Below are 26,653 nucleotides of genomic sequence, written 5' to 3' on the forward strand. Positions count from 1 at the left end.
AAAAACCATCCTGAAAGATTTGGTTCTGAGGCGTGAGGTAAGTTCTGAACACCCTCTCTATGGTAGACTGTCGCAGACCTGTCGGGTTTGTTTCTGGGTCCTTGTCGGTCCCTCTTGCACAGACTTGGCCTTGGCCATATAACCTGTGTTGGCCAATGGGAGAGCAGCAAACGTGATGCAGGTAGAAACCTGAACAGCACGTGGGTTTGATCTCTCTCACTGCAATTGTTGCCCTGAGACCACCATGTGAACGAGCCTGAGCTAACTTGCTGGAGGATAAACCCAGGACCCAGCCCACAGCCAACCGCCAGACGTGAGTGAGGTCCTTGACTGCCCTCTGATCAGCTGGGTCCATCCAAGCCCGAGAGAGCTGCCCATCTGGGCCCAGCCTCCATTGCTGATCCACACTGATCTTCACATTAGTGAAGCTACTAAATTGTTGTTTTATGCCATTAAGTTTTGGGGGTAGTTTGTTATGTGCAAAAGTGAACTGCATCACTCCTTAGAACAACTCCCCACAGGGTCTGGAGAGCTGAAGATGGTCAGGCAGGCAGGCCCGGCCCCTCGGCCACGAGGCTGTACTATTAGCACCCTGGGAGGCCCCAGGAGGATCTCCCCAGATCCCAGCCGAGGCCAGTGAGGCATTCACCTCGCACACAAAATGTAAGGGGTGCCCCCAGATTCAAGATACATGATATTTTAATGCAATTCAGCAAACTATGGCTCGTGGGCTGGCTGCCTATTTTTGTAAATAAAGCTTTATCGGAATCGGGGCTGGGATTAAGGTTCTGCAAGCAAGGTAGGGCCACAGAAGCATGTGGTCAGATCCTGCTTGGTTTTTTTTTAAATAAATTTATTTATTTTTGGCTGTGTTGGATCATCGGTGCTGTGTGAGGGCTTTCTCTGGTTGTGGTGAGCGGGGGCTTCTCTTCGTTGCGGTGCGCGGGCTCTAGGCACGCAGGTTTCAGTAGTTATGGCACGTGGGCTCAGTAGTTGTGGCTTGCGGGCTCTAGAGCGCAGGCTCAGTAGTTGTGGCGCACGGGCTTAGTTGCTCCACGGCATGTGGGCTCTTCCTGGACCAGGGCTCGAACCCCGTCCCTTAAATTGGCAGACAGATTCTTAACTACTGTGCCAACAGGGAAGCCCCAGATTCTGTTTTTATTATAAGTTTGATACTTTGTCATGGATTTTTTGTGTTAATTTTATTTATTTGTGCTTTTTTTTTTTTTTTAGCTCCTTTGATTTGGGCCAAGTACTTTCCAGCCTACCGCGTGAGCCCTGGTATCTGACTAGATCTCAAACCTCTACCTGCCTATTATATTCCCACCAAGGGTCATAATTTAAGCTGTTGCCGGACTTTTACACTTGTTGTGAATGAAGCAAATGAGATCAAGTCCTACTCAGGAGAAATTAAGGGGCCAGTAACCAGAGAGCTGGGATCAGCTTTCAGGGGCAGAAGGACTCTTCCTGAAGGCCCATTTCTCCAAAGTTCCATGGACTCCTCTCCACGTCTTCCCTGAGTAGGTTTCATGGGCAAATCCTCAAAGCTGCATGATTCGGTTTCCAGATGACCTGTGAAAACGTTCTGGTTTCGGTTTTGTATATTTGATTTCCCCCCCGCACCCCACCCCGTAGACAGTGTTCATATTCACCTCCCATTAGGGCAGCAGAGAGCTAGAATATTTACGCATAAATCATTGGTATTTTACAAAGTCTCTTTTGTGCCATCAGCCTTGGGATGTGAAAGTGTGTGTCTGCAAGAGGGCTCTCCCAGAGGCCGAGGCCATGTTTGGTCCCCAGGGAACCGCCCAGACCACTGCTGGTGACCTCAGTATAGTTTGCCCACATTGTTTTTTTATCCCAAATGGCCGGACATTTACAAATCACACTTGAGCTCATCCGCAGGCTTGAGGAGAAAGAGAAGTTCCCCTTGCATCAGGGAGGCTATGGGTGGTAACAGATGAGCCACCCACTCCCTCTGCATTCTGGAGACAGGGCTTCTCCCACGCCAAGGCAGGGCACGGCTGTGCCAGTTGGTGGCATCTGAGGAATCTGAAGGGAGTGGACAGTGCTGGAGAGAATGGGAGAGGTTTTTCCATGATGCTTCTCTGCTGTTTATCAGCAAACACTCTGCCTTTTCAACGTTTCACCGCGGAGCGCTTCCATTTCAGGGACCCAGCCTCTCCTCCTCCTGTCTGTCCGTATCAACAACACTGAGAGAAGTGTTCGTGTTTTCTCTTTATTCCTTCAGAGGTCAAGCCAGGAGTTCAGAGGGCCCGGAGGCTGACATTCCCAAGAAGGCAGGGCAGTGTTCCACACAGCCTCCTTCCCCAGGAACAGAGAGGGGCTCACGCATTTCCAGAGAATCAAGATGGGCCAGTGACACGACCACAGAGTTCTAATGTGCCCAGCCTAGCACCACTGCCAAGACCTTGCGAGATTAACCCGGGGTCCTGGCCCATGATGTGTTTACAGTCACCGCCGGGGCAACCTGGCCCCTTGCCTGCTCCAACATTCTCCCGTTTACCTCTCTGCCCGCTCTCCTGAGGAGTCAGAAGGCCATTGAAAAACGCAGCGCTTATCCTTTATTTACGTCCAGTGGGACCACAGTAATGTCTCCACTAATGGGCATGGCCAGGGCAGACGGACTGCCTGGGGGGCAGCATGTGATTTTATTCACACACACACACACACACACACGTACCATCTAAATACTGATAATTTTATTTCAATATTTGTGTTTTAGAAGAAGTCAGACCCTGCGACTAGCTTGAGTAACATTCCTGGCTCTGCAGTGAAGTTTCTTCCTCTGTCCTCAGACGTGGGCCCTGAGGGCACGCTCGGGGAGTACAGGCCTCCACCAGCCAGCGGGGGACAGTCACACTGCCTGGGGCACTATTTGTGCTTATGGCCTTAATGGAGGGAGAGCTCTGAGCCCTTAAAACACACGCGCAGAAGCACGGGGCTGCCTTGGAATAGCCATATTCCCAGCCAGAGAGGGGAACACACCACATTCTTACCAGATTTTAAAAGAGGAAGAAAATACTAAGTCTGCTGCTCAGACAGCGGGCTTGAGAGTGAGTTTCTGTTACTCTCAGTCCCTTCTGTTTCCTCATACTCGGTCTGGGTGAGGGGGGCCAGTTTCCGCCGAGGCCAGGGTCCTGTCTCCGGCCGAGCTGTCTGGCTCTGGCTCCTCCGCAGAAGCGCCCGAGATGGACGAGATGGACGGGCTCATGGATTTGGCCGTGCTGCTCCCCCCAGCTAGGTGCCAGGGGGAGGGCGGGCAGGAAGGGCGGTGGCAGGACCCTGGGGCATGGGCTGTGGTGGGCCTGGTCCTGGATGCCTGGAGGGCTGTCCCCCTCAGCCCCTGAAGCCACCTGGCGGCTCACTGACAACTGTCTCTTCACATCTGTCACCTGCAGCTGCTGGCTGGCTGAGGGCAGGAAGTTGGCTGGTCACTGGGCAACGGGATGGTGACACCGGGGAAGAATCCAGCCTCACTTCCTGGAAGAGTGGCCGCCTGGAGAAGAAAATCTAGGCAAGCTGCCAGCGCCAGGCCGCTCTCAGCACAGAGCCCCCTTTGTCCCACACAAGCCCTCCTTTCAAGAGGAGAACCTTCCCTCCCGGGTCACCTGCTCTGCGGCCAGGGCCTGAGTCGGGCGGCCACGCTCGTTCCTTACAGGAAGCAGGCTGCCCGGTGCGGGGACTCAGTGAGCTCCGCCGGCCGCCCGACTGTGTCTGTTGAGGCCGAGGGACGCGTATCGGCTGCTCCCCACCCCGTGCGCCGGCCAGCCCGTCCGTGGCCGGGTGCTGCCACCGTGGTTATGAGAGCAGGGGCGCCCGGCCTGCTGCAGCCCGGAGGCCGGGCAGGGATGGGCGGCCTGCCTGCCCCTCTCCTGGCCGCGCCCCCCCTCCCGGTACTCGCCGGCATTTCCTCCGGACCTGTGTGCGGAAGCACCGCGGTGGGGAGGCCGGGCTGGGGCCCCGCGTGTGTTTCCCAGCAGAGGGGCGCTGAAAGAAGGGGGAGGGCCCCGCGGGCTTCCCAGCCTCGGCCCATTTACACGCTCCCAGCCCAACGGCTCCCGGCTGGCCAGAGCGCCCAGGGCCGCGTCAGGAAGGGAAGGGGCTGGCCACAGGCCTGCATACATCCTGAGAGTGACAGATTCTGTGCCGCTTGACGTCCTCTTGTTCGGTTTCTCTTTTGTTTTCCCTTATTTTTAGTAAAGCCCTTTAGAAAGTTAGCTGATGGGCTGGGGACAGAGAAGCCGTCTTTACCGCTAGTAAAAGGGCGGGAGGGGGGCCCTCGGGACAGAGGGGGGCCCTTGGACACCCCCACCCCTCGGTCCCTCGGGCGACCCCTCCGCCCAGCCTGCGAGGAAGCACCTGCTTCTGTCTGATTTCGAGGCCACCCTGAGCTGCTGCTGGCTGCTTCCCACCAGAAGGCCGGTTCGGATTTTGGGGTTGACCTGCAAGCCCCACGCAGGGGGATCTTGTCTCCGAGTGGCACTGCCTGGAGGGTGCCATTCCGCCCATCTGTGTATGAGCCGCTGAGGCCAAGGGCAATTTCATAAACAGAAAGATGAGTGAAGAACCGGTCCCTGGGGCAGAGGAAGCGACCGGCTAGGGCCCTGGTCCTGCGGGGAGGGGAAGTGGGCCTTGGTCCGGTGGGCACGGAAGGGGCACCAGTCAGATGTGGAAGGCCAGCGCCCTTCCCTGCAGGCTGACTTACTTTGCAGGCTCCTCGTGGCGGACGCCGTGGAGCCGGGGCGGCTGGCCTGCTGTGGGCCACACGAGGAGAAATGAGGGGCCAGAGCCGATGCCTTGGCCTTGGGTGGGTTCAGGTCCAGGATCTCCGGGCTGCAGGGGGCCCGGGGCTTGTAGGCGAAGCCTGGTGTAAACTCCCTGGAACAAAATGTGCAATCTGAAGTCACAGGAGGAAGGAAGGACCCCCCTTTCCAAGCACTAACAGATGGCAGGCAGGCACTGTCCTGGGCACGCGGCGGGTGTGAGGGAGAGCAGGGCACCCAGAGCCATAAATCCCTGCCCCACGGAGCTCACGTTTTAGGGCAGGAGGGAGACGATGAAAGAGGAATCAATGCTAAGGAGGAGAGGAAGCAAGGAAGGGAATAGGGAACTTGGGAGAGTATTAAATTGTGAGATCGAATGGCGAGGAAAGCTGTGGCTGGCAGAGTAATGGTCCCCAGTTAGGTCCATGTCCTACTCCCTGGGACCTTACATGACAAAGGGAATTAAGGCTGCAGGTGTGAGATTATCCTAGATTACTGGCGTGGGCCCAAGGTAATCACAAGGGTCCTTAAGAGTGGGAGAGAGGCAGAAGAAGAGAGTCAGAGGAACAGGTATGGCCACGGAAAAAAGGCACAGAGATGCCACGCTGCTGGCTTGAAGGATGGTGGAAGGGGCCACGAGCCAAGGAGGGCATGAGGCCTCTAGAAGCCAGAAAAGACAGAAAAGAGATTCTTCCCTAGACCTCCGGAATGTAACTTGTCCATTGGACACCTTGATTCCAGCCCACTGAGACCCGTGTAGGACTTCTAACCTAGGGAATTGTAAGATAATAAATTTGTGTTTGTTCAGGTAACTAAATGTGTGCTAATTTATCATAGCAATTGGAAAGTGATTTTAGATGGGGTAGCCCGAGAAGGCCTCAGTGAGAAGGTGACTTTTAGCCCCCAAACAATTCTGTGAGGCAGGCATTACTACCCCATTTTTCAGATGTTAAAACTGAGGCTCTAGGTTCATAAACTTTCCCAAGGTCACACACATAACAAGCAGTTAGTGAGGCTAAGCTCTGAACCCAGTGGGATCTTATAGCCAGCCATCCTCCAGACGCCCTCAGGACCCCATCCCAATGGACCAGCTTCACAGAGACAGGAGCCAGCTTTCCTCCGGCACCTGCAGCCACCGCAGCTGGGGTTGGTGATGTGACTTCCCGGCCCAGCCCTTTGCTCTCTGGCTGTCATTGAGCTATATACATGCTCAATTCTTCTTCCCACCTCGACTTCTGGGGCCTTTGCTATCTATGCGCCCATTTTCCGGACAATAACTCTGAAGACCGGAGTCCCGGGTTGTCACCCAGGGTTGTTGTCACCATTGAATGAGCTGATGTCAGCGCCAGCTCCGCTCCCGGCAGGCAGCAGGTACTCCTATAGTCCAGCTGCCCTTCAATAAGTGGGTGTCTCCATCTGCGGGCTGCACACAGTGGGCGCACGGCAGGTACTGTGAGCTTGGCGAGTGAGGGGGTCCCCCCACTGCATCCCCTGGGACAGGGAGATGCTGACCGGCTGCAGGGCTTCCCAGTGGGCAGTGGGGAGTGTGTGTGCGTGTGTGGTGTGTGCTGGGGGTTGAAACTGAGGTCTGTGGGAAGTGCGGGATCCAGTGGCCGGGAAGGAGGGTGGGGGGCCCAGAGGGTGCGCTCACTGGAAGGGCCTGGACTCTCAGTCCCGCTGTGCTGCTCTCTAGCTGGTGACGAGAGTGAGCAGGTCTGCTGACGTTTTGGGAGCCTCAGTTTCCTCACCTGTAAAATGTTTTCTATAGGACAGCTCTGAAGGTAGGGTGGCTGTGCTCCGGGCCCAGCTGTGGTAAAGTGCCCCCTAAATGGGGGTTACGGCTCTGGGGAGTGAGACTCGGGAGGAAACTACATAATTTTTGGATTCATTTCTATATGCCTCCTTTTTTTTTTTTTATTGAGCATCTATTACTTTAATAATCAGAAAAATAAAACTTAAATATCTGAAAAGTCTCCAAATTCAGATTTAGAAAAAGACCGGCATACACTACTATATATAAAATAGATAACTAATAAGGACCTACTGTAGAGCACAGGGGACTCTACTCAGTACTCTGTAATGGCCTCTATGGGAAAAGAATCTAAAAAGGAGTGGATATATGTATACGTATAACTGATTCACTTTGCTGTACAGCAGGAACTAATACAACATTGTAAATCAACTATATTCTGATAAAGCAAAAAAAAAGAGGCTGGCATAAAAACTGCCCATACACTTTAGACAAGAAATCTTTCATACCAGGTTGAAAAGGATAGAGGAGATTTAGCCCTATTACTCTTTAAAAAATTTTTTTTCTTCAAAAAGCAACATTTATTTTTATGTCACTCATAATATTGTCCCTCCAGGTGAACTCCCTAAGAGCAGCAATTTGGTCTAGTTGACCTTTGAGCCCCAGTGTCCAGCACGGTTTCTGAGCACCACATGCATTACCAGTGAATGAAAGAAAAGCAAAACGTTAGGGCAAAGGCGTCATAAATCCCGGTGTGTAGATCAGATGAAAGAGCACACAACCATTAAAAATAATGGAGATGGGGGCTACTCAGGCATATGAGAGAGAATGGAATAAGGCTGAAAACAGAGCAATACATTGTAGCCTGTAAGTCTGGCTGCAATTGTGCGAAAGCAGGCATGCATCGCTGACACTTCTTCCACATACAAAGAAGCTTCTTACATGGGCTAATGAGGTGGTTTTCCTTTCATATTATTTAGGTCAGACGTTTTCTCCTATTTTGCTGTTCTAATTTTGATATATAGATTTTTTTTTTTTTTTTTCTTTTTTTGGCCTGTGGCTTGTGGGATCTCAGTTCCCTGACCAGGGATTGAACCCGGGTCATGGCAGTGAAAGCCCGGAATCCCAGACCAGGGCACCAGGGAACTCCCTAATTTTCATATTTTTTATCATTGTTATTGCAGTAAAATATACAGAACATAAAAATCTTGACCATCTTTAAATGTAGCCCCATTATACTTTAAGAAGGAATACTTGAGAGACACTAGTAAAAACTACTCAGGTGAGCACTGGGGCTATTCCCGGCAATGGTAACGGCACAGGGTCAGCCCTGGGTTACCTGGGGATGTCCCATCACACGGTCATGGAACAGGGTGGCCAGATTTGGAGGAGCTAGACGTGCAGGCCCAGGACGGCTGGCCCGCTTCACCCCATGGGGCCTTAGAGCCAGTGGGCAGCAAGGTCAAGTTGCAGGGTCAGAGGCAGCCGAGGTGAGTTGGCAAGAAGTGAAGGGAGAAAAAAGTCTGGGCAGCAGGGCTGGGAATCTCTAACCTCCCAACCCAGGGCAACCAGGAAAGGGTCCCATCCTTTTTGGAGAGCGATTTGGCAATGCGTATGAATACCCTTACGTGCAGGTTAATTTTATGGGTCAACATTGCTGGGCCATGGCACCCAGGTATTTGATCAAATATTGTCTGGATATTTCTGTGCAAGTGTTTTTTGGATGAGATGAACATTTCAATAGGTGGACTTTTTTTTTTTTGGCCGTGCTGTGCGGCTTGTGGGATCTTAGTTTCCCGACCACGGATTGAACCCGAGCCCTTGGCAGTGAGAATGCGGAGTCCTAACCACTGGACCGCCAGGGAACTCCTCATAGGTGGCCTTTGGGTAAAGCAGACTGCCCTCCAGAATGTGGGTGGGTCTCATCTGATCACTTTTGGATTTTGGATTTGTCAGGCCTCTGCTACTATGGGAGCCGATTCCTTAAAAGAAATCTCTGTATAGACACACTTCCTGTTGGTTCTCTTTCTCTGGAGAATCCTAACTAATACACCTTAAAAGGCAGCCTCCTCTCTGCCGTGGGACGTGACCTTTGTTTGCCCAGGGCAGCGTTGCTGCTGCGGAAAGGGCACCCTCAGACAGAGGCTCCCTCGGCTGGCTCCTCCCGTTGGCATTGGAGAAAATGGCCTTTGGCAGACACCAGGGGGCCGCCCTTCGGCTTGGCAGGTGCCCCCCATCCCATGAGGTTCCCCAAACCACCTGGGGGGCTGCAGGAAGCGGCGGTGTGGACTGAGGGCGCTGGCCACTGTCACTGAACTCTGCAGGGATGATGGCATCAGGACCCCCTGGAAAGGACTCTGTAGGAGGCGGGGATGGGCGTCTGTCGGTAAGGGTCAGCTTGGCCTCTGAGTGGCCCCTAGCCCCCTAACGCCCCAGAATGTTGAGATCAGCAGTCTGGGCAGCTAGGAGCCGGAGCCAGGAACGGGCGACGGTCTGGCAGGAGATGGGGCCAGATGAGGGCAGAGCAGAAAAAGCACATGGATGGCAGTCGCCTACGATTTAGAAAAACGTAATCTGCTGCGGGAACACATGGTGCTGGGTCCTAGTAAAAGGTGAACTTCAATATATTGGTGAATTGGGAGGTGGCCTGCAAGGCAGGCGATTACTTATTAAAGAAGACTGGCCGGCTTATTTTATCTCCCTTATCAATGGGAACATTGTGTTGGAAAGGAGTAGCAATAAAAGGCTTCTGGAGACATTTAATCTCTAATTGTGTTCGGAACGCTGCTGAGTCATAATCCGAAGATGGCTGGCGGCCGACGGGTCGGCGAGGCCACGGGACAATCTGGGCAGCAAGGCCCCTCACCTTCCCGGAGGTGACGGCTGCAAAGCAACGCTGCACGTTCCAAGGTGCAGGTCAGCCCTCCAGGTCTGGACCGACAGATTTCCCGGGAGAGGGCATTGGCTCTTCTTGGGATAAATGCTTTTTTTTAAAAAAATGCATTTTCATAGCCTGGTTAACAGCTACTCAAAGCTAAGCGGATAGAAAAAAGAAAAGGAGAACTTGGCTGTGGGGAGGTGTGGGATGGTGGGGTCCGAACATTTTTACTCCTGGCTTTTCTAGGAAGGCAACTGCCCAGCAAGGCCAGCTGCTGGAAGCCACGAGGCTGCAATCATCTTTACACCACCTCAAAGTTGGGGTTAAGCAACGAGGGCTAGGGCTATCATTCTGTCTACCAATGGCCCACGCCCAGAGCTCCAGGGCCTTCCTTCTGCCGCAAATGAGGGCCCACCCAGCCAACTCATCTTCCTCCAGGGCCAGGGGCTGCCCTCGCCCCTACAGACAGAGAGAGGGGGAGTTGTCAAGCCAGACAGAGAGCCACTCTCTCTTCCTTTCTCCTGAGGATCCATCCATCGCCTATTTTGAGCTCCTGCCCTGGGCCAGGTGTGAGAACACAGGGACAAACACCCTGCTCACGGCCTCTGTCTTTGAGGAGAGCGGGAGACAGTCATGGAGCACGGGACCACACAGTGAGCCTCGGGCTCACCATCTTTTATGCCCTCGGCCCGGTAGAGACATCCAGGACTGCCCCCCTCCCCTGTGCGGGTTCCAGAGTCCTTCTGGCTCATCCCCACACAGCAGGAAAGAAAGGTGCAGGCTCGCTGCCTGCCTCAGTGGGTGCCGGCTCTGCTAGGGCTTCTGCAGGTCATCTCTGACTCCCTGGGCACTCCTGCAGGCGGTAGGTGGCTTCAGGCCTCTCTGGAGCCTGGAATGCTGGCCCTCCCACTGCCTCACCCAGCTCCCCGAGGCGCCGCTGCCGCCGCCGGAGCGTGACCACAACTGAGGTTAGGGTGACCCTGCGGACACAGCAAGGGAAGTCCTTCCCTGTTCTACGGGAAGGTGGGGCGCGGGAGGCCTGGACAGTCACTGTGGCAAGATCCCTCTACTTCCGAGACTGCAGGGCGTAGTCGTGTTCACCATGACTCTAGCCCAGCGTTTTAGTGCTGGAGGTTGGCTTGTCTATGGTGACATGCTCAGCCGGCAGGGCGTTCTGTGACCAGGAGGAAGTGGTGGGCGGCGGTTGGGAGACAGGCTGGGTCTGAGTCCAGAGCCGGGCCCCTCCCCCTGAGCAGGCTTCCTCCGAGCTGAAAGAGGGGGCCTGTGAGAGATTGAGAAAAACAGTGCTTTCTAGGTTCTAAAGGATCCCTAGTAACCCGTCAAGCAGCAGTTTGTGCTCGTTGGGAAAGAGGGAGAGAAAAGAACTTTTATTTTCTTCTTGGAGGCCCAGTTTCGGTTTCAGGAAGCTGACATCGGAGCCCAGCCATTTTACTGATCTCGTTCATCTTTCTCCCCTCCAAAGCCAGCTGCTAAGATAGGACACCGACCTCAAATTACTTCTAATCACAAACCCTCCCAAACATGTTTACCTATCAGTTCCTAAAACTCGTCTCTTGGGCATGTTTGTAAGTTTTTCTGTCCTTCCGGTCTGACAATTGGTAACTGTCCTGAGGCAGGTCCCTCCCCTTGGGCTCTGAGGTTATCAGGCGCGGTGACCAGAGTCCCCCGAGGATCTCAGAACCGCACTTCAGGGCCCAGCGAAACGCTCCTTTGCTTCCATCGTCAGACGCTGGGCCTCAGAGGAGCCTCCCCAGAATACCTCCCCATCCCTACCTGGTGGTCTCGCCACTGTCCAGGGCACAGGGCACCTCCCTAGGCTGGCTCGGGCCCCCCGCTGGGGGCAGGTGAGGCTCTCCCTGACGTCCTGCTGGCAACCACTCTCCCGACTTGGCATCGATGGCAGCTGGGGAAGAGGAGAGAGCTCAGTTGACTTCTGCTCTGGAAGCTCTTTGAGGATGCTCTCTGCTGGGCTGCGCCCTGAAGTCGAGAAAAGCACACCCCCCGGGCCAGTCCCTCACGGCTCCCCGGCGCCTGTGGATGGGGACTTGTTTACTTGTGCAGCTCGGGGCCTTTCCAGATGGCCACTTGATGTACTTATAACCTGAGGGTGCAACAGGCATGCTCTGGCTGGAGCACACGAAGCGCAGAGAAGGACAGACCAGCGGCCCTGTCGCCTCCCACACTCCCACTGCCTCTCAGAGAAAAGCCAACAAAAGCCAGAATTGTCTCCTGGGCCCCTGCTTGGCGCTGATGCACAGCGGCCCAGAGGCACCCTGAAAAACTCTTCGTGTTTATTTGAAATTCAAGTTCACCTGGGTGTCCTGTATTTTTATTTGCCAAATCTGGCAACCCCAGAGGTGGGGCTCTCTTCGCCCTGTGCTGCCCCAGGATCCTTCAGGCCTGAATCCCTGTCTTCCCCCAGGGGCAGGAACCTCCATAATACCACCTAGCAAGGACAAGGCCACCTAGGTCACCCCAAGATCACGGGGAGTGATGGGAGAAGTCCCAGATGACGCTGCCGCAGATGCCTCCCAAGGGTCTGGGGACGGGCCTGTTCTGTATTTCAAATGACGTGGACCCCTCTTTCTCCAGCCCTGCTTCTCCTCTTCTTGTTCTACAGCCAAAGGGGTCCGTGTCACCATCAGAGCAACACTGTGACAGTCTGGATTCACTGCTTCCTTAATCCAAGCTCTTTTCAGCTCTTTCATTTAAAGAAAAAAAAAAAAAGTCTCTCTAGCACCTTTGCAATGTGGCCTCTGCTTTATCTTAAATATAAAGAGTCTTCCCTACATAAACAGACATGTCTCCAAAGAAGACGTACAGATGGCCAACAGGCACATGAAAAGATGCTAAACATCGCTAATTATTAGACAAATGCAAATTAAAACTACAATGATATACCACTTCACACCGGTCAGAATGGCCGTCATTAAAAAGTCTCTAACAAATGCTGGAGAGGGTGTGGAGAAAAGGCAACCCTCCTACACTGTTGGTGGGAATGTAAGTTGGTGCAGCCACTATGGAAAACGAATGGAGTTTCCTCAAAAAAACTACAAATAGAGTTGCCATATGATCTAGCAATTCCACTCCTGGGCATACATCCAGACAAAACTATAATTCAAAAAGATACACGCGCCCCTATGTTCATAGCAGCATTATTTACAATAGCCAAGACACTAAATGTCCACTGACAGATGAATGGATGAAGAAGACGTGGTACATATATACCATGGAATACAACTCAGCCTTAAAAAAGAATGAGATAATGCCATTTGTAGCAACATGGATGGACCTAGAGATTATCATACTAGGTGAAGTAAGTCAGAAAGAGAAAGACAAATACCATATATGGTATTTGTACCATATATGGTACAAAAACACATACTCACTTATACGTGGAATCTAAAATATGACACAAATGAACTTATCTATGAAACAGAAACAGACTCCCAGACATAGAGGACAGATTTGTGGTTGCCAAGGGTGCGGGGGGTGGGGATGGGATGGAGTGGGAGTTTGGGATCAGCAGGTGCAAACTAGTATATATAGAATGGGTAAACAAACTAGTATATAGAGAATGGGTAAACAAACTAGTATATAGAGAATGGGTAAACAAGGTCCTACTGTAGAGCACAGGGAACGATATTCAATATCCTGTGATAAACCATAATGGAAAAGAATATAAAAAAGAATGTATATATATACGTGTAACTAAATCACTTTGCTGTAGAGCAGAAATTAATGCAACATTGTAAATCAACTATACTTCAATTAAAAAAAAAATCTTCCCTGCAGGTTTCCTCAAATCCATAGCAAGGGGGCACAGCTTTGACTTCCAGATAACTCTCTTTTGACCCAAACAAGGACTCTGTTTCTGGTATGGAACCCAATGGGTGGCTTTATTTACGGTCCACATTGGACAGTCTCCACCCAGAACTGGGACTGGAACTGGAACTAGGATTTCAGCCTTCTCTGATCTGCTCTTCAATGGACAGCTGGCCTGCCTGTCTGTGCTCTCTGCTCAGTGGACTTACAGTAAGTCCCCTACATACAAACCTTCAAGTTGTGAGCTTTCAAAGATGTGAACGTGGATTTGCACGTCCAGTCACGTGAGTTAGTTCACGCCTCTGGCGTACATTGCCATGTGTGTGCATCCTCTACAAATGGTTGCAGCAGCCATTCGGAATGCAATCCGGTGCTACCGGGTCATCTATGATGAGAAAAAAGAGCTACTACCCAGACGTCACTGGATCGTTTTTTCAAGAGGGTAGACAGAACTGAATCCAGCAAGGAACCAGAACCTGTGCCATCCACGTCAGGCGTGAGTGACATTGCAGCTTGCCCTCCGTCTCCTATTGCTGACGACCCTTCAGCTCTACCATCTCCCACCTCCTCTCCCTCCTCCAGTCAGTAACACTTCTTGCCTGTTCACGCGATGCCAGCCCCTGTGTGCCAGCTGTTGTGCTGTACGGCTGCACTTTTCAAGATACCGTACTGTAAGATCAAAGATGTTTTCTTTATTTTGTGTGTTTGTTTTTTATGTATTATTTGTGCAAAAAGTATTATAAACCTATTACAGTACAATGTAGCTGATTATATTAGTTATAATTAGTTATATTAGTTAGTTGGGCACCTAGGCTAGCTTCGTTGGATTTACGAACAAATTGGACTTACGAACGTGATCTCAGAACGGAACGCGTTCCTATGGAGGAGACTTAACTGTTTAATAAAGTCCAGGGGACCAGATTTGGGTGTATGAAATCATAGTTGAGTGGAACCACACACGAGCACTGAGCTACACACAGAAAATCCCATGAGGGTTAATGGTGTTACAAGATGGTGCCCAGGGGTAGGCAGCCCTCCAGGATCAGGACCTTTCCCCGGCCGCTGGTGGTGGGAGACAGCTGGCACAGCCCTCTGGCAGGAGGGAGGAGGCGCCAAGCTGGGGTCTCCGGAGACCCTCCGAGGTCTTCTCGGTTCAGTCACCAAGCAGTAGCCACCCCTCCGTCCCCCCTCCGTCCCTGCCTATTCCCTCTGCAGTGTTTCAGAGCACCCGCTGCGGCACACCCCCCGCAAGAAAACCAGCTCCACTGAAAGAGCTGGGATCTGGGAGGAGAAGGGCAGTGCGTGCGTGCACCTGAGGCTTCCTGGGACAACCACTGCTTTCCTACCTGTTAATCCATTTCAGACAGGGCTGGCATTGTCCCTCCACGGTCCACTGACAAGGCATGTGATTTTGATACCCCCGTTTTGGTTGATGGGGAAATGAGAATAACTTGCCTCGGGCCAGTATCTTGCAACACTCTAAGTCACATTCTTGGCTTCTTTTTCTTGGGAACTATTTCCTTTCGGCTCCGTGGGGCTGAGTCCTTTGCTTAAAAATAATGTACTTTCTGGGCCTGCATTCAACTGATCAAGCCGTTTGAGGATCCCGCAGGTTCCTCGTCACGAGTCCTGCCTTCAGTGTTGACTGAATGCACAGGTGTGATGGGGTGTCCTGAACAAACCCGACGTGTGGGCCGCGGTGCTGGGTTCCCATGGGTCTAGAGGTGTTAATTCCCAGCATGAGGGTAGCCAGACTCAGTAGCAAGTCATGTGTGAGGGGAGCTGTGGGAAGTGGCCAGGCGAGGCCAGCATGGGATGCGGGTGGACAAGGTGAGCAGGAGAAGAGACGGGCAAGAAAGGGCTGGGGGGGTAGGACCGGAAGGACAGTAGGGTCAAGAGGAAGTCAGATCAGCTCTTGTCGGGGAAGGAGTGAAACCGGAGCCGGTGAGGGTCAGGACGGCCCTCTGCCCACCGCTGTCCCCTCCTTCCCTCAACCGTGGCACTCAGTCCCAGATGCAGCCTCAGAACCAGTCTCAAGGCAGCATTCCAAGCACACTGGCTGAAGCCTGTTTGCACGCAACCTCACGTGGAGGCTGAGAAGAGGAAGAGATGGCGGTGGCGAGACAGGGTGGGGAGCTGGCACTGGTCCACGGATGAGGCGAGGGCCAGGGTGGCTGCAGCTGGGCAAAAGGAAGGAAGCACAGAATCTACACCGGAGACGGAATCCACGCTCATTAAATGACCCCGGGATGCCGATGACCCGGACGCTTGGCTTCTCCAAGGGGAGAACTTTTGTCAAGGAAAAGGATTGTAAAGGAGAACTACGGGTGCTGGCCTGAGGTGGAGACACGGCCTGGGGGTGTGGGGAGAGACTAATATGCCTGGTGTCTGCAGGGGGAGTGAGGGCGGACTGGGGGTCAGTGTAGTGGAGTCCACCGAGGCAGGAGGGCAGTAGATGGGCTCCCAGCCAGACCTGAGCGAACAGGAGCAGGTGGAAGATGGGACCCGAAAAATACGGCCTCAGTGTTCACAGCAGGCTCATGGGTGCACCCGACAGCGTGACTGGGCCCGTCCGGAGGGGCTGGTGAGAAGCTGCTGCCTCTGCAGGGACAGGCACTGTTAACGGCTGACGATCCCAGGGATGGGTGCCCATTGTTTTCCTGCAAGGAACCAGACCCTGCCAGGGCCAAAGGCAGTTGTGCTTGAAACTAACAAGAATGTCTACATCACCCGCTGACCCTCTGCCACCTCTGTCCCTGACAGCCTCAAGTGCGTTCACCCTACAGGTAATAATACCATGAGAAATCGTTCCAAAAGATAGGACCACACTCATAATCCGTGCAAGACAGAGGGTCACCCTGGTGGTCATTTGGGTCAAACAAGGATGTTACTGCTAAGTAAGTTTAGCCTAAATGCAACTGTTTGGAAGTCCAGGCCTGTAGAACTTGAACTCATTTTAAACTCAGTGGCATTACGTCAAACTGGCAAAAACTGTTAGACAACCTAAAACCTCCACCCTGGCAGCAGAGACCTCTGGGTAAATTATGGAGCTAGTCGACTTTTAGAGAAGGCATATTAATGTCTGCAGCTCTAACAAAACCCATGTAAAATAACAGATGATCAAAGCTGGCAAAACCTCTAACACTGCTTATAGCCAAGAGATCCTCTCCTGGGGTAACCAAATAACCTGGCTTTCTTCTGGCGCCGTGACAGGTCTATTGCTCTGAATTGGGGATGAGAAGCATTTGAATCCAACTGTGAGCAGATTATAAAAGCTCGCAGATGTTTCATACTGGAATCTGACCTGCCCCTCTGTTGTTTTTCTATTTGAATGGATATTAGAGTCTTATCTGATCTGTTCATATCTTTTTAATTTCCTCTTGAAAATTAAAAAAAAAAAACTTTGTGCATTTCTAATTCCAAGCACATATATTTTTTCTGGCATCTAAAAACTACATTTATCCCCCATCAGTCTCTGATGAACTCAACTGGATACTTCAGAATGTGTTTGGATCCCACAGTAGTTTTTGCTCCTAGCCAACATTTCCGACTCAATTCAGCCTTCTAACACGTGGCTGACCACCTCAGCACCAGAGTTTGGGGCACCAAAGTTTTGGTCAAAGATCTACATCGTTTTGAGATTCCTACTTAAAAATCTCACATTAAACACAGCTTCCCCAGTCAGAAATGTTGCTCAGATAGCTTGTACATGTGAGCACTGGACACAGCGCTCTGAGAGAAGGGGGTCTAGAGGAAAAGCCCACGGTCAGGTCTGGCTGTGTGGTCACAAGCCTGTGGGCCTCTACGACATGGAGCAGTGGCTGAGAACAGAGGGCTTCTCAGGAGCAGGTGGGAGGCCAAGGCCTTTCCGGGTCTGTAACTGCAGCTGCTTCATAAGAATCCAGGCATCACCAGTCCCAGAGCTGCCCCCAGGCCCAGTGTTGCCCCCAGTCCCAGAGCTGCCCCCAGTCCCAGAGCTGCCCCCAGGCCCAGAGCTGCCTCCAGTCCCAGAGCTGCCCCCAGTCTCAGAGCTGCCCCTCAGGCCCAGAGCTGCCCCCAGTCCCAGTGCTGCCCCCAGGCCCAGAGCTGCCCCCAGGCCCAGAGCTGCCTCCAGTCCCAGAGCTGCCCCCAGTCCCAGTGCTGCCCCCAGTCCCAGAGCTGCCCCCAGTCCCAGAGCTGCCTCCAGTCCCAGTGCTGCCCCCAGGCCCAGTGCTGCCCCCAGTCCCAGAGCTGCCCCCAGTCCCAGTGCTGCCCCTAGTCCCAGAGCTGCCCCCAGGCCCAGAGCTGCCCCCAGTCCCAGTGCTGCCCCCAGGCCCAGAGCTGCCCCCAGTCCCAGAGCTGCCCCCAGGCCCAGAGCTGCCCCCAGGCCCAGAGCTGCCCCCCACATGCTGCCAGTATGCTTACATGAGGAGGAAGTGCAAGGCTCAGGACCAGGCATGACCCCCTTGCAGACTGGACGGTGGGCATTTGGCAGAGACGAGAGGCAGCTGTTTCTGGCATGTTTGGCCATCTGGGGAGAGATGGGATGGTCTTCCAGCCTGGAGGAAAAAAAAGAAGAACAGCAATAAACACAGATGGGAGATATTTGACTGCTGACTACTGTGTAGCATCACAAAGATGCAGGAAGTGGAAGTACCTGAAAGCCTTTTGTTAAACTGATATTAGCAGATACTGAATCTCTTTAAGAAAGAGGAAGTGCCCTTACCTCACTCTTGTTAGCTCTTATAAATTTGCAGTGAAACATGGCTATTATTTTTCTAACACACAATTGGATCTTTTGGCTTTGGGTGACACGGGAGCATGACATTTCAACCAAACAATTTAAAGTATCAATCTTCTGGGCTTTCTTCCAAGGATGAAGCAGATTAGCAAAGGGATGAATTCCATCAGAAAAGACGTGACATGTGTCAGCCGTGACAACAAGAGTTAGGCCGGAACAGGACTGGGGAAGAGCTTGTTCTCTGGAACACTATCAATGGTGTGTGCAGTGCCTACCGCTGGCACCTGGGTCGATGGAGACTCGTTCACCCAGCAGACATGCAGTGGGCACCTGTGAGAGACAGGGGGCCTGGGCAAGCACATCACAGGGAGGTAAGTAGGATGTGGGGTGGCATCTCCCGTCAGCCTTCACAGCAGACCCCCAGGAAGGTTCTGCAGTGTGCGCCCAGCAGCACAGCACTCACTCCCCTTCAACGGGGAGATAGCAGCCACCTGCTTCGGCACGGCAGGCTTGTCCGCCCTCTGTCTAGGGTTGCGCCCCGTGAAACGGCTGTTCTTGAATGCCAGTTCCAGCAGCAAAGACAAGCAGACACCTAACTGCCGTGCGGGGCAGAAAAGCCTCTGTGTGTGTGTGCGTGTGTGTAAGAGAGAGGCAGGCAGACAGACTCAGCTGGTCTTGAACTCTGAGCTGGGGTTTGTCAGGGGCGCGAAGACGGAACATTTCCCGGCAGAGGTAGCAAGCACCATGAACAGGCAGGGCAGGATATAGAGCAAAAGGCAAAAAAAAAAAAAAAAAAAAAAAAAAAAAAAAAAGCATATATGTGCGCTGCTTTGTTACAGAGATTTAGCGCACTCACGATGCAGGCTGGAGGGCACACAGTGTCCTGGGGAACGTGGGGCTTCGAGGGCTGAGGTTGGGGGGTGTCAATTAAGAAGGAACTGGTTGGCCAGCATTTGATTAGATTTGGTCCCTAAGGGAAACAGGAGTCACAGCAGTGACGTTTTGTTTGTTGCTGTATCCCCGGTGCCGAGTTGTTCATTACAGACTACTATAGAGCAAACCTGGAAATAAGCAAACCGCCCAGCTGTAGGGGATAACTAAGTAAAATATGTCATATTCATTTGAAATATCTTATGGCCACTGTTGTATGAATAAATGTAGGTTTCTCCCCTGCTCTCTATAATCCCCTTATTTGCACCTGTTTCTCTCCAGCGTTCTCTCCAGACAGGAGAAGAGGCCACCCAGACCACGGAAGAGGCTTCACCCTGACCAAGCTGGACTGCCTGGCCTGGGGCTCCCCAAGAGCCACCAGGGGTCAGGTCCTCAGGTGCCCAGGGAGACCAGAGGCTCTGGATAACCAGACTAGTTTTGTTTATATAAACAGGGTAGGAGCAAGGCTATGAAGAATGAGTAAGGCTTGGCAGCCAAAAATGCATATCGGTGCTTTATAGAGCCATGTAGAAATAAGCTGACGGCATCTGAAACTGTGACACTCCATCCCAACAAAGGGCCTGGTGCTACGGTGGGAGGCTGCAGAAAAGAACAGGAGTCCTTTCTGGGTAGACCCACTAGTCCTTTTGGTCCTCTCCTTCAGAATCACATTGGCCAACACCAGCCTTCTCCTGGATAAAGGCTGTAAGTGGCTTGGAGACCCCGAGGGACATGGGGGGAAGAGGGAGACTCAACCTCTTTCCTTTCAAAAAATCCCCAAAAGATAAATAATAAAGAGATAAATGCTTTTTGATATGAAATTTTATTTTGAATTTTAAAAATACGTACATCTTACACTGCAGTTGATCAAAACAAAGCTTAAGAAAGTAAATCCCCGCCTCCTTTAGTACCCAGACTTACACTGGGTACCCGGTCCTGTGGCCGCCGGGAGTGATGGGCCGGCACAGGGGCTCAGGGCCGCCCCACTGCACGCCGGCCGCCCCCTTTCGCCTCACCTTCCCCGTGTTGGTCATGATCTGGTGGAAGCAAAGAGGAAACAGAGCTGGAGAAATCATCTAGTTGAGAGCTGACCTAGACATTCTAACTCACTACATTTAATAATCTATAGTAATAAGAGGATTTGCAAGTAAGTGAGGAAGGATCATGACACAGATCATTCAGCTAAACAGAAAATTTCGGGGAAAATCTGCTTAGGTTTTCATATTATACCATTTAGCAGTATAAGTTAAAAAAACAAAATCAAACCACGGAAAAAGGAGAAGAAAACAACTGGATATAGTAACTTATCACATCCCTGGAGAGGACTGACTTTTGAAAGTAAGAAGGGAAAAAAGACAGACAGATTTGGTTTCATAAAAAAATCAACATTTCCACATACACAGTAATTTAATGATAAACCAAATTAACAGGTAAACAATGAACTGGGAAGAAATATTTACAGCACGTATAATAGATGAAAGCTTAAGATTTTCATTAGATAAAGAGTTCTTACAAATCAGTAAGTAAAACACTAAGTAGATGACTGGGAAAAGAATTCCAACAGCCAAGTCACAAAATAAAAAGTATCACCAGTAAAGAGAAGAAAAAATGATGATCGACTTTATAAGTAACTAGAAACTACAACTTTGCAAAAAGTGTATCATTCTCCAATTATTAAGTGAGTGACAATTAAAGAAATGACCCCATCCACTTCTGACAATAGTTTAAAATGTCAGTGGCGTGGAAATTTGAGACAGCTCTTTTGGAAAGTAATTTGGCATTTTATATCAAGAGTCATTAAAATGTTCATATCCTTGGGTGTTAAACCCTAGAGAGAGAATCCAAAATGTGGAAGATGTTAAATAAAGCTGTACGTTACAAAATCATTACACAGTAAAACTGGAACAATCTAACTGTCTAGTAATAGGGGAATAATTAAGTAAAATATGGCATATTCATGGGAAATATTACATGGCCATGTACAATGATAAAGACTAGGTTATGAAGAAAGATGTTTATTTAAAACATTGTTAGGTCAGGTTATAATATTGTACATAAATGATGCTTTTCATTACGCTAAGTGCACAAAAAGACGAAGGAAATGAACGCTACAATGATTATAGTGGCTACATAGGACAGTGAACCAAGAATAATTTTTTTCCTCTCTATTTTCCGAGTTTTCTGTGATATGGTTATATTATGTTAATAATTAAGAAAAACTGTTTAAAAAAGAAATCACTGTTAAATTGGTGAAATGTGAATGAAGTCTGCGGACTGTACCAACATCAATCTCCTGGCCCAATACATGCTACAGCCACCACTGAGGACGCCAGGTGCAGGGTGCACGGGACCTCTCTGTACTACTTTTTCAACTTCCCGTGAATCTGGAATTATTTCCAAATAAGAAGTTAAAGAAAAATTTTTAATTGGAATTACGTCTTTGATTTCCTGATTTTACTTAAAAGTTATTTGGGTTTATCTAGTATTTGAGGTAGGAAGAAGAAAAAAAAAAGGCCCACTGCCTCTGGGAGAGCATCACTAGGCCTCACCTGTGCTGTGGGGGACAGCTACCAGCTGGAGGGGTTGGTCAGCGGGTGAGGGGAGAGGGAAGGGGGTGTGAAGGGGAGAAAGGCAGGTGAGAGGGCTGGGGAGGCCCCTACCCTCTTGGAGGAAATGGAACGTAATTAAGCTTCCCAAATAAGAAATAATATGCAGCTTCATCTCTCTTAATATCTCTTGTGAAATTTGCAGAAGAAGCCTATTTTAACTGCCGTCACTCAACACTGCTGTCTGCTTCTCCTCCGACTTCCCTTCTGTCCCGCTGTCCCCGTCTAGTACCTAGGGTCAAATTCACAGGTCCGCCCCCATCACCAGAGCAGGTTCCTTCAGGCCAATATTCAACAGTACCTTAGGACCACCCGGGGCTTCTCTTTCCCCCTCCATTATGCCAGTCAGACACCCGCGTCCTTCCACAGAGGGCTAGGATAGGAAGGCTCAGTCTTAGGCGCTGGAGAGGGAGACAGCGAGTGTGTGGGCTGCCAGCCCCCCATGCCCCCTGCCTCCTCCCTGTTCCATTGTCCCTCCCAGCTCACCCCTCCCAACTCCTTCCTAGAGGAGAGAGAACACAGCACATATTTGAGAGTGTTTCCGCCTTTGGAAAACCCCGTCAGCCACAGCATCTCCCTAAAACTTCACAGGCCTAAGAAACAATCTAAGGCGGGTGGTATTTGTCCTCTCCAGTGGATGAGGAAACTGGGTCAGGCCTGTGGGCAGAACCACACGGTGTGTCGTCAGAAGGCCTGAGGAAAGGTCTCTGGTGAACAGGGTTGGTGTGAGGGCCCAGAATGACTGCGTTAGGCGCTCGGTGTCTCAGAGCAGCTCTTTCAAGAGGGCTGGTTTCCTGTTCACCTCACAAGCCACTGTGCATGTGGGGAGCCACGGAGGGGCCCACAAGGGCTCCAGGGCACTCTCTGGGCACCTCAGTTTGCAAAGGAGCCTTTTTGGGCTGGAAAGGTCTTAAAGTGTGTCTACCAACAATGTGCTATTTCCACAGAAATGCTTCAGGGGTTGTTGGGAGAGAAGAGAAAGGGTTCCTGACAACCACCCTACTCACCAAAGGAACTCAGCTTCCATCTGTGTTACGGATGGAGATGCTGTTTGAAAAAAGGTTCTGATACTAAAAAAATACAGCATGTTTAACCACAATTAGAAAAAAATGCAGCATGTGATTTAGCTGAACGTAATTTATTCTGTAGTAAAAGATGGTCAACATGTCAATTTAGGTAAAAAATTTCCCATTTGCTAGTTTTTGAGTATTGGTGAATCACTTAAAGCAATTATGACATGCTATAGAGCAGTATGAATTTTTGTAAGAAAATACAGGCACACAATATGTCCATCTATACACATGGAAAACAACCTGGAAGCTGAAGGAGACACTGCTAGTTGGCCACCTAATACTCATTCCCTCTTTCTTGACCAACAGCCCTCTGATTTTGTGGGCCCAGAAATGCGTCTACTTAAAAACACCTTTCCAGACTCCCTTGCAGTTAGGGGCCACGTGGCCCAGTTCTGACCAGTAAGAAGTAAGTGGGGGCGGGGGGGAGGTTGGGAGGGAGACGCAAGAGGGAGGAGATATGGTGATATACGTATATATATAGCTGATTCACTTTGTTATAAAGCAGAAACTAACACACCATTGTAAAGCAATTATACTCCAATTAAAAAAAAAAAAAAAAGAAGTAAGTGGGGGACACCAGAAGTAGCTTTGGGAAAAGCACTGTAGAGGGGGTGGATTTGGCTGGCCTGCACGCTTGACTTCCTCCTGACTTTATCATGTTTTGTGCCAGGAGCTGCATCCATCGTCTTATGACCAAGAGGCAACAAGCATGTGAATGAAGGGCCAATGCACCAGGCAGAGCGCCCATGGAGCTAATGAAACCAAAGCTTCACAGCCCCGGAAAGAGCCCTGGCAATGTGCTCATATGGTTTTTGTAAAATTTGCAGAAGTAGCATGTTTCAGTTGCAGTCACTTAAAGCTGCTGTTTCTTTCTACTCTCACTTCCCTTGCCATACTCCCCCTCATGGTGTTGGAATGGCCAAAGGCAATTTAGAACTTAGCCAAAAGGACGGTGAACCCGGATGACCTTTAATTTGAGTTTAGTGGGAAATATGATTCCCAGTCACTTCTGTGCATAGCCAAACATCGCTAGCTGTCCTGGTGTGGAAGTGGCTTCTAGAATTCCACACACCATCAGAGAATTTATGAAGAGTCAGTGCACAGGAAAATTTGAAATGCCCCCAAATCTTCCAGTTTCTTTATGAAAGAAGTTTGAGGATGGTTTTCTCAAATTTAACAACAATCCTAAAAATTTACACAGCATTACCATAAAACTAAATGTGAAGCCAAGAGAAAAATTTCAAATCTATCAGTAATAAGAAACAAAGCTGGGGCTTCCCTGGTGGCGCAGTGGTTGAGAGTCTGCCTGCCGATGCAGGGGACGTGGGTTCGTGCCCCGGTGCGGGAAGATCCCACATGCCACAGAGCGGCCCGTGAGCCATGGCCGCTGAGGCTGCGTGTCCGGAGCCTGTGCTCCGCAACGGGAGAGGCCACAACAGTGAGAGGCCCGCGTACCGCCAAAAAAAAAAAAAAAAAAAAAAAAAAAGGTAGAAACAAAGCTGATCAAATACATTACAGGAAGGACTAATTTTCTTTTCTTTCTCTGTAGAAAATATTACAAACTCGTTGCAACATATGTAGAGGCAATCAAAGAGTATAAAACAAAAAATATACGGAAAGAAAACCATGAAGCACGTGGCAAGCAGCTAGTTAATAAAACATTATTTTTCTGTTTGAGATCCCTGTCAGTTCTTTCTTTTTTTCCCTTTACCTACTTTTTTTAAAAAAAAAATTGAACTATAGTTGATTTACCATGTTGTGTTAGTTTCGGGTGTACAGCAAAGTGATTCAGTTATACATATGTCTATTCTCTTTTAGATTCTTTTCCATTATAGGTTATTACAAGATATTGAGTATAGTTCCCTGTGCTATACAGTAGGTCCTTATTGGTTATCAATCTGTCAGTTCTTAAAATTTGAACTTGACTGTGATTTATTTTTCTTAGTCTCATTCTAAGTATTCACTTTTATACCTAAACTTTGTATTCCATTGTTTTAAAGAAGGCCTGCAAAACCCTGTAAACTGGAGGGCCCACAAAACCTGGATCTTCCCTTCTGACAGGCTGGGTGAAAGAAGGCAAGAGACGAGCCTGGGGTCTGATAAGGCTGGATTCCCTGCTACTTGCAGATGAGCTCAAAACCAACTGACAAAGGAAAGATGAGATACAGAGATAAATGAACGGAAAATAGAGGGAACAGTGGTTATCTCTGGGTGGACAGAATTATTATGGTGGTTGTTTATGCTGTGCTTACTTTTGACTTTTCAGTAATAAGCATGTATTTCTTTTGCAATCAGAAAAAAGAATCCCAGAAACAAACTGAAAAAGAAAAGGATTTGGAATCTTTGGGGGTTGGGGATTCTTCCCCCTGCTTGTTTGGTTGTGTTTTCACACATAGGAATATGGACTTTTTAGTTAGTTCCAAGTGACTTTTCAATCATCAGAGTCAGGCAGAGCAGGAATAATTGGTTGAAAAGTGATTAGGAAAAAACCCCAAACTGGAGACAAATTTGGGAAAAAAAAAGGAAAAATTGGAAACTGAGGCCCTTCCTTCTCCGGTTTTGGTTTTCACTGCGAGTAAAACAGGGCCAGCTGCAGGCGCCCAAGCTTCTTCCCTGTCTCCGGCGGGCTGGCCCTGCCCCCTGGCCAGATGCACTCACTACCCCTGCTGAGGCCCCGTTAACCTTGAGGTCTGCCCACGTGGCAATGTTTCCATGGCCCAGATGCTGGCTTTAGAACCACTGAGGGGTGTAATAAAGAGGCAGATTCCTGGGGCCAGGTCCACACACTCAGACTGTCCGGAGGTTGGGCCAGGACCCCTGCTTTAACCAGCCCTTTAGGAGATCTCCAAACCAACTTGGCAGAAAAGGAAGTGTGGAAAGGGAGTGATTAGCATTGACACCAGGCATTCCCCCTCCAAACTGAGTCTATGCTCAGAAATTGGACCACAGAGTAATTCTGAATATTTCACACAGTTGGAGACTCTAAACTTTCAAATACGGAACAGAATTCACTGGAAAATCAACGGCTCTCCCAGCAGGCAGCAGAGCTTAGTGGTAAAGAGCAAGCAGGCTCAGATAACACCTGAGAAGGCTCCCCAACGCTCTCAGCCTTAGCTGCCTCATCTATGACACGCGATATGAGCAGAATTTACCCCATCCTTTGTTGGGAGGATGAAATAAATGGAATCAGATGTGTGAGGCAATCCGCACAGGACTTGGCCCAGGACGTGAGCCCAGCTAACTTAAGGCACGCCTATGACTGTTGTTAAAGGTAACTGAACAATAAGTTGAAACTTCAAAATAAAAACAAAACAACTGAGATCCTATGATAAATATCTACACGCCTTTACCCAGGGTACTGAAGATATTTAAAGCAGGGCACTCTTTTTAGGAAGAACTAAGTGATTATTCGGCATAATATGGATGATTCTGAAAGATTTAGAAATAACCAAGCAAGGAGAAGTTGGCAAGTCATCAGTCTTGATCTGCTGCTGATCACGGCCTGAAGACGAAACACAAAAGGGCGCTGTTTTCACCAGAACTATGAGTGAACGGATACATGGGATGTGGCCACCACCACGCTCAGGCAAGTCCAGGAAAAGTGGCTTGTTCTGCCCAAGCTTTCCCTGAGTTCCCTGTGGTCGCCAGCTTCTTCACGGCCCGGGCTCTGCAGTGCGCAGGCGCTATCTGCTTGAACTTGGGGGGGTGAGGACAGGCGGCGAGTGTGGCCTTGCAGGGCGCGGGGTGGCCATCGATGCCCAGCAAGCGGGGAGCCATGGGTCCAGGCACCCTGGGAAGGGCTCCCTTCCATCCCCTCGACACCCTGGCAGGCTGCCCTCACTGCACCTCCCCGCTCACGCCCTAACTAGTATTATAGTTTTTAAATCACTGGTGTGTACAATTACCACTCCTGGGATTATGGTAAGGAGGTCTGGGCTGGGACCTAGACTCTATTTTTTTATTTTTTTGTGGTATGTGGGCCTCTCACCGCTGTGGCCTCTCCCGTTGCGGAGCACCGGCTCCGGACACGCAGGCTCGGCGGCCATGGCTCACGGGCCCAGCC

At 50.4% G+C, this 26,653-nt stretch overlaps 1 protein-coding gene across 10 annotated transcripts in view; it reads right to left on the minus strand.

Moving 5' to 3' along the window:
- Nucleotides 1-1,231: 1,231 nt before the first annotated feature.
- Nucleotides 1,232-26,653, minus strand: part of ARMC9 (armadillo repeat containing 9) — a 138,594-nt gene continuing 113,172 nt past the window's right edge. For 2 of the 10 annotated variants that reach the window (XM_032637399.1, XM_032637401.1), the window contains exons 21-24: nt 19,833-19,948; nt 17,666-17,799; nt 11,210-11,339; nt 3,263-4,902 (exon numbers count right to left, since the gene is read on the minus strand). In XM_032637399.1, coding sequence (XP_032493290.1) covers nt 4,566-4,902; nt 11,210-11,339; nt 17,666-17,799; nt 19,833-19,948 — 717 coding nt within the window. In that variant the 3' untranslated portion in view covers nt 3,263-4,565. Of the gene's footprint in view, nt 1,573-2,708; nt 4,903-10,435; nt 10,906-11,209; nt 11,340-17,665; nt 17,800-19,832; nt 19,949-26,653 lie in introns of those variants that run through there. The other 8 variants (XM_032637400.1, XM_032637398.1, XM_032637403.1 and 5 more) reach the window with 8 other exon arrangements.

The sequence above is a fragment of the Phocoena sinus genome, chromosome 7 (assembly GCF_008692025.1).
Source record: "Phocoena sinus isolate mPhoSin1 chromosome 7, mPhoSin1.pri, whole genome shotgun sequence".
Lineage (NCBI taxonomy): Eukaryota > Metazoa > Chordata > Mammalia > Artiodactyla > Phocoenidae > Phocoena > Phocoena sinus.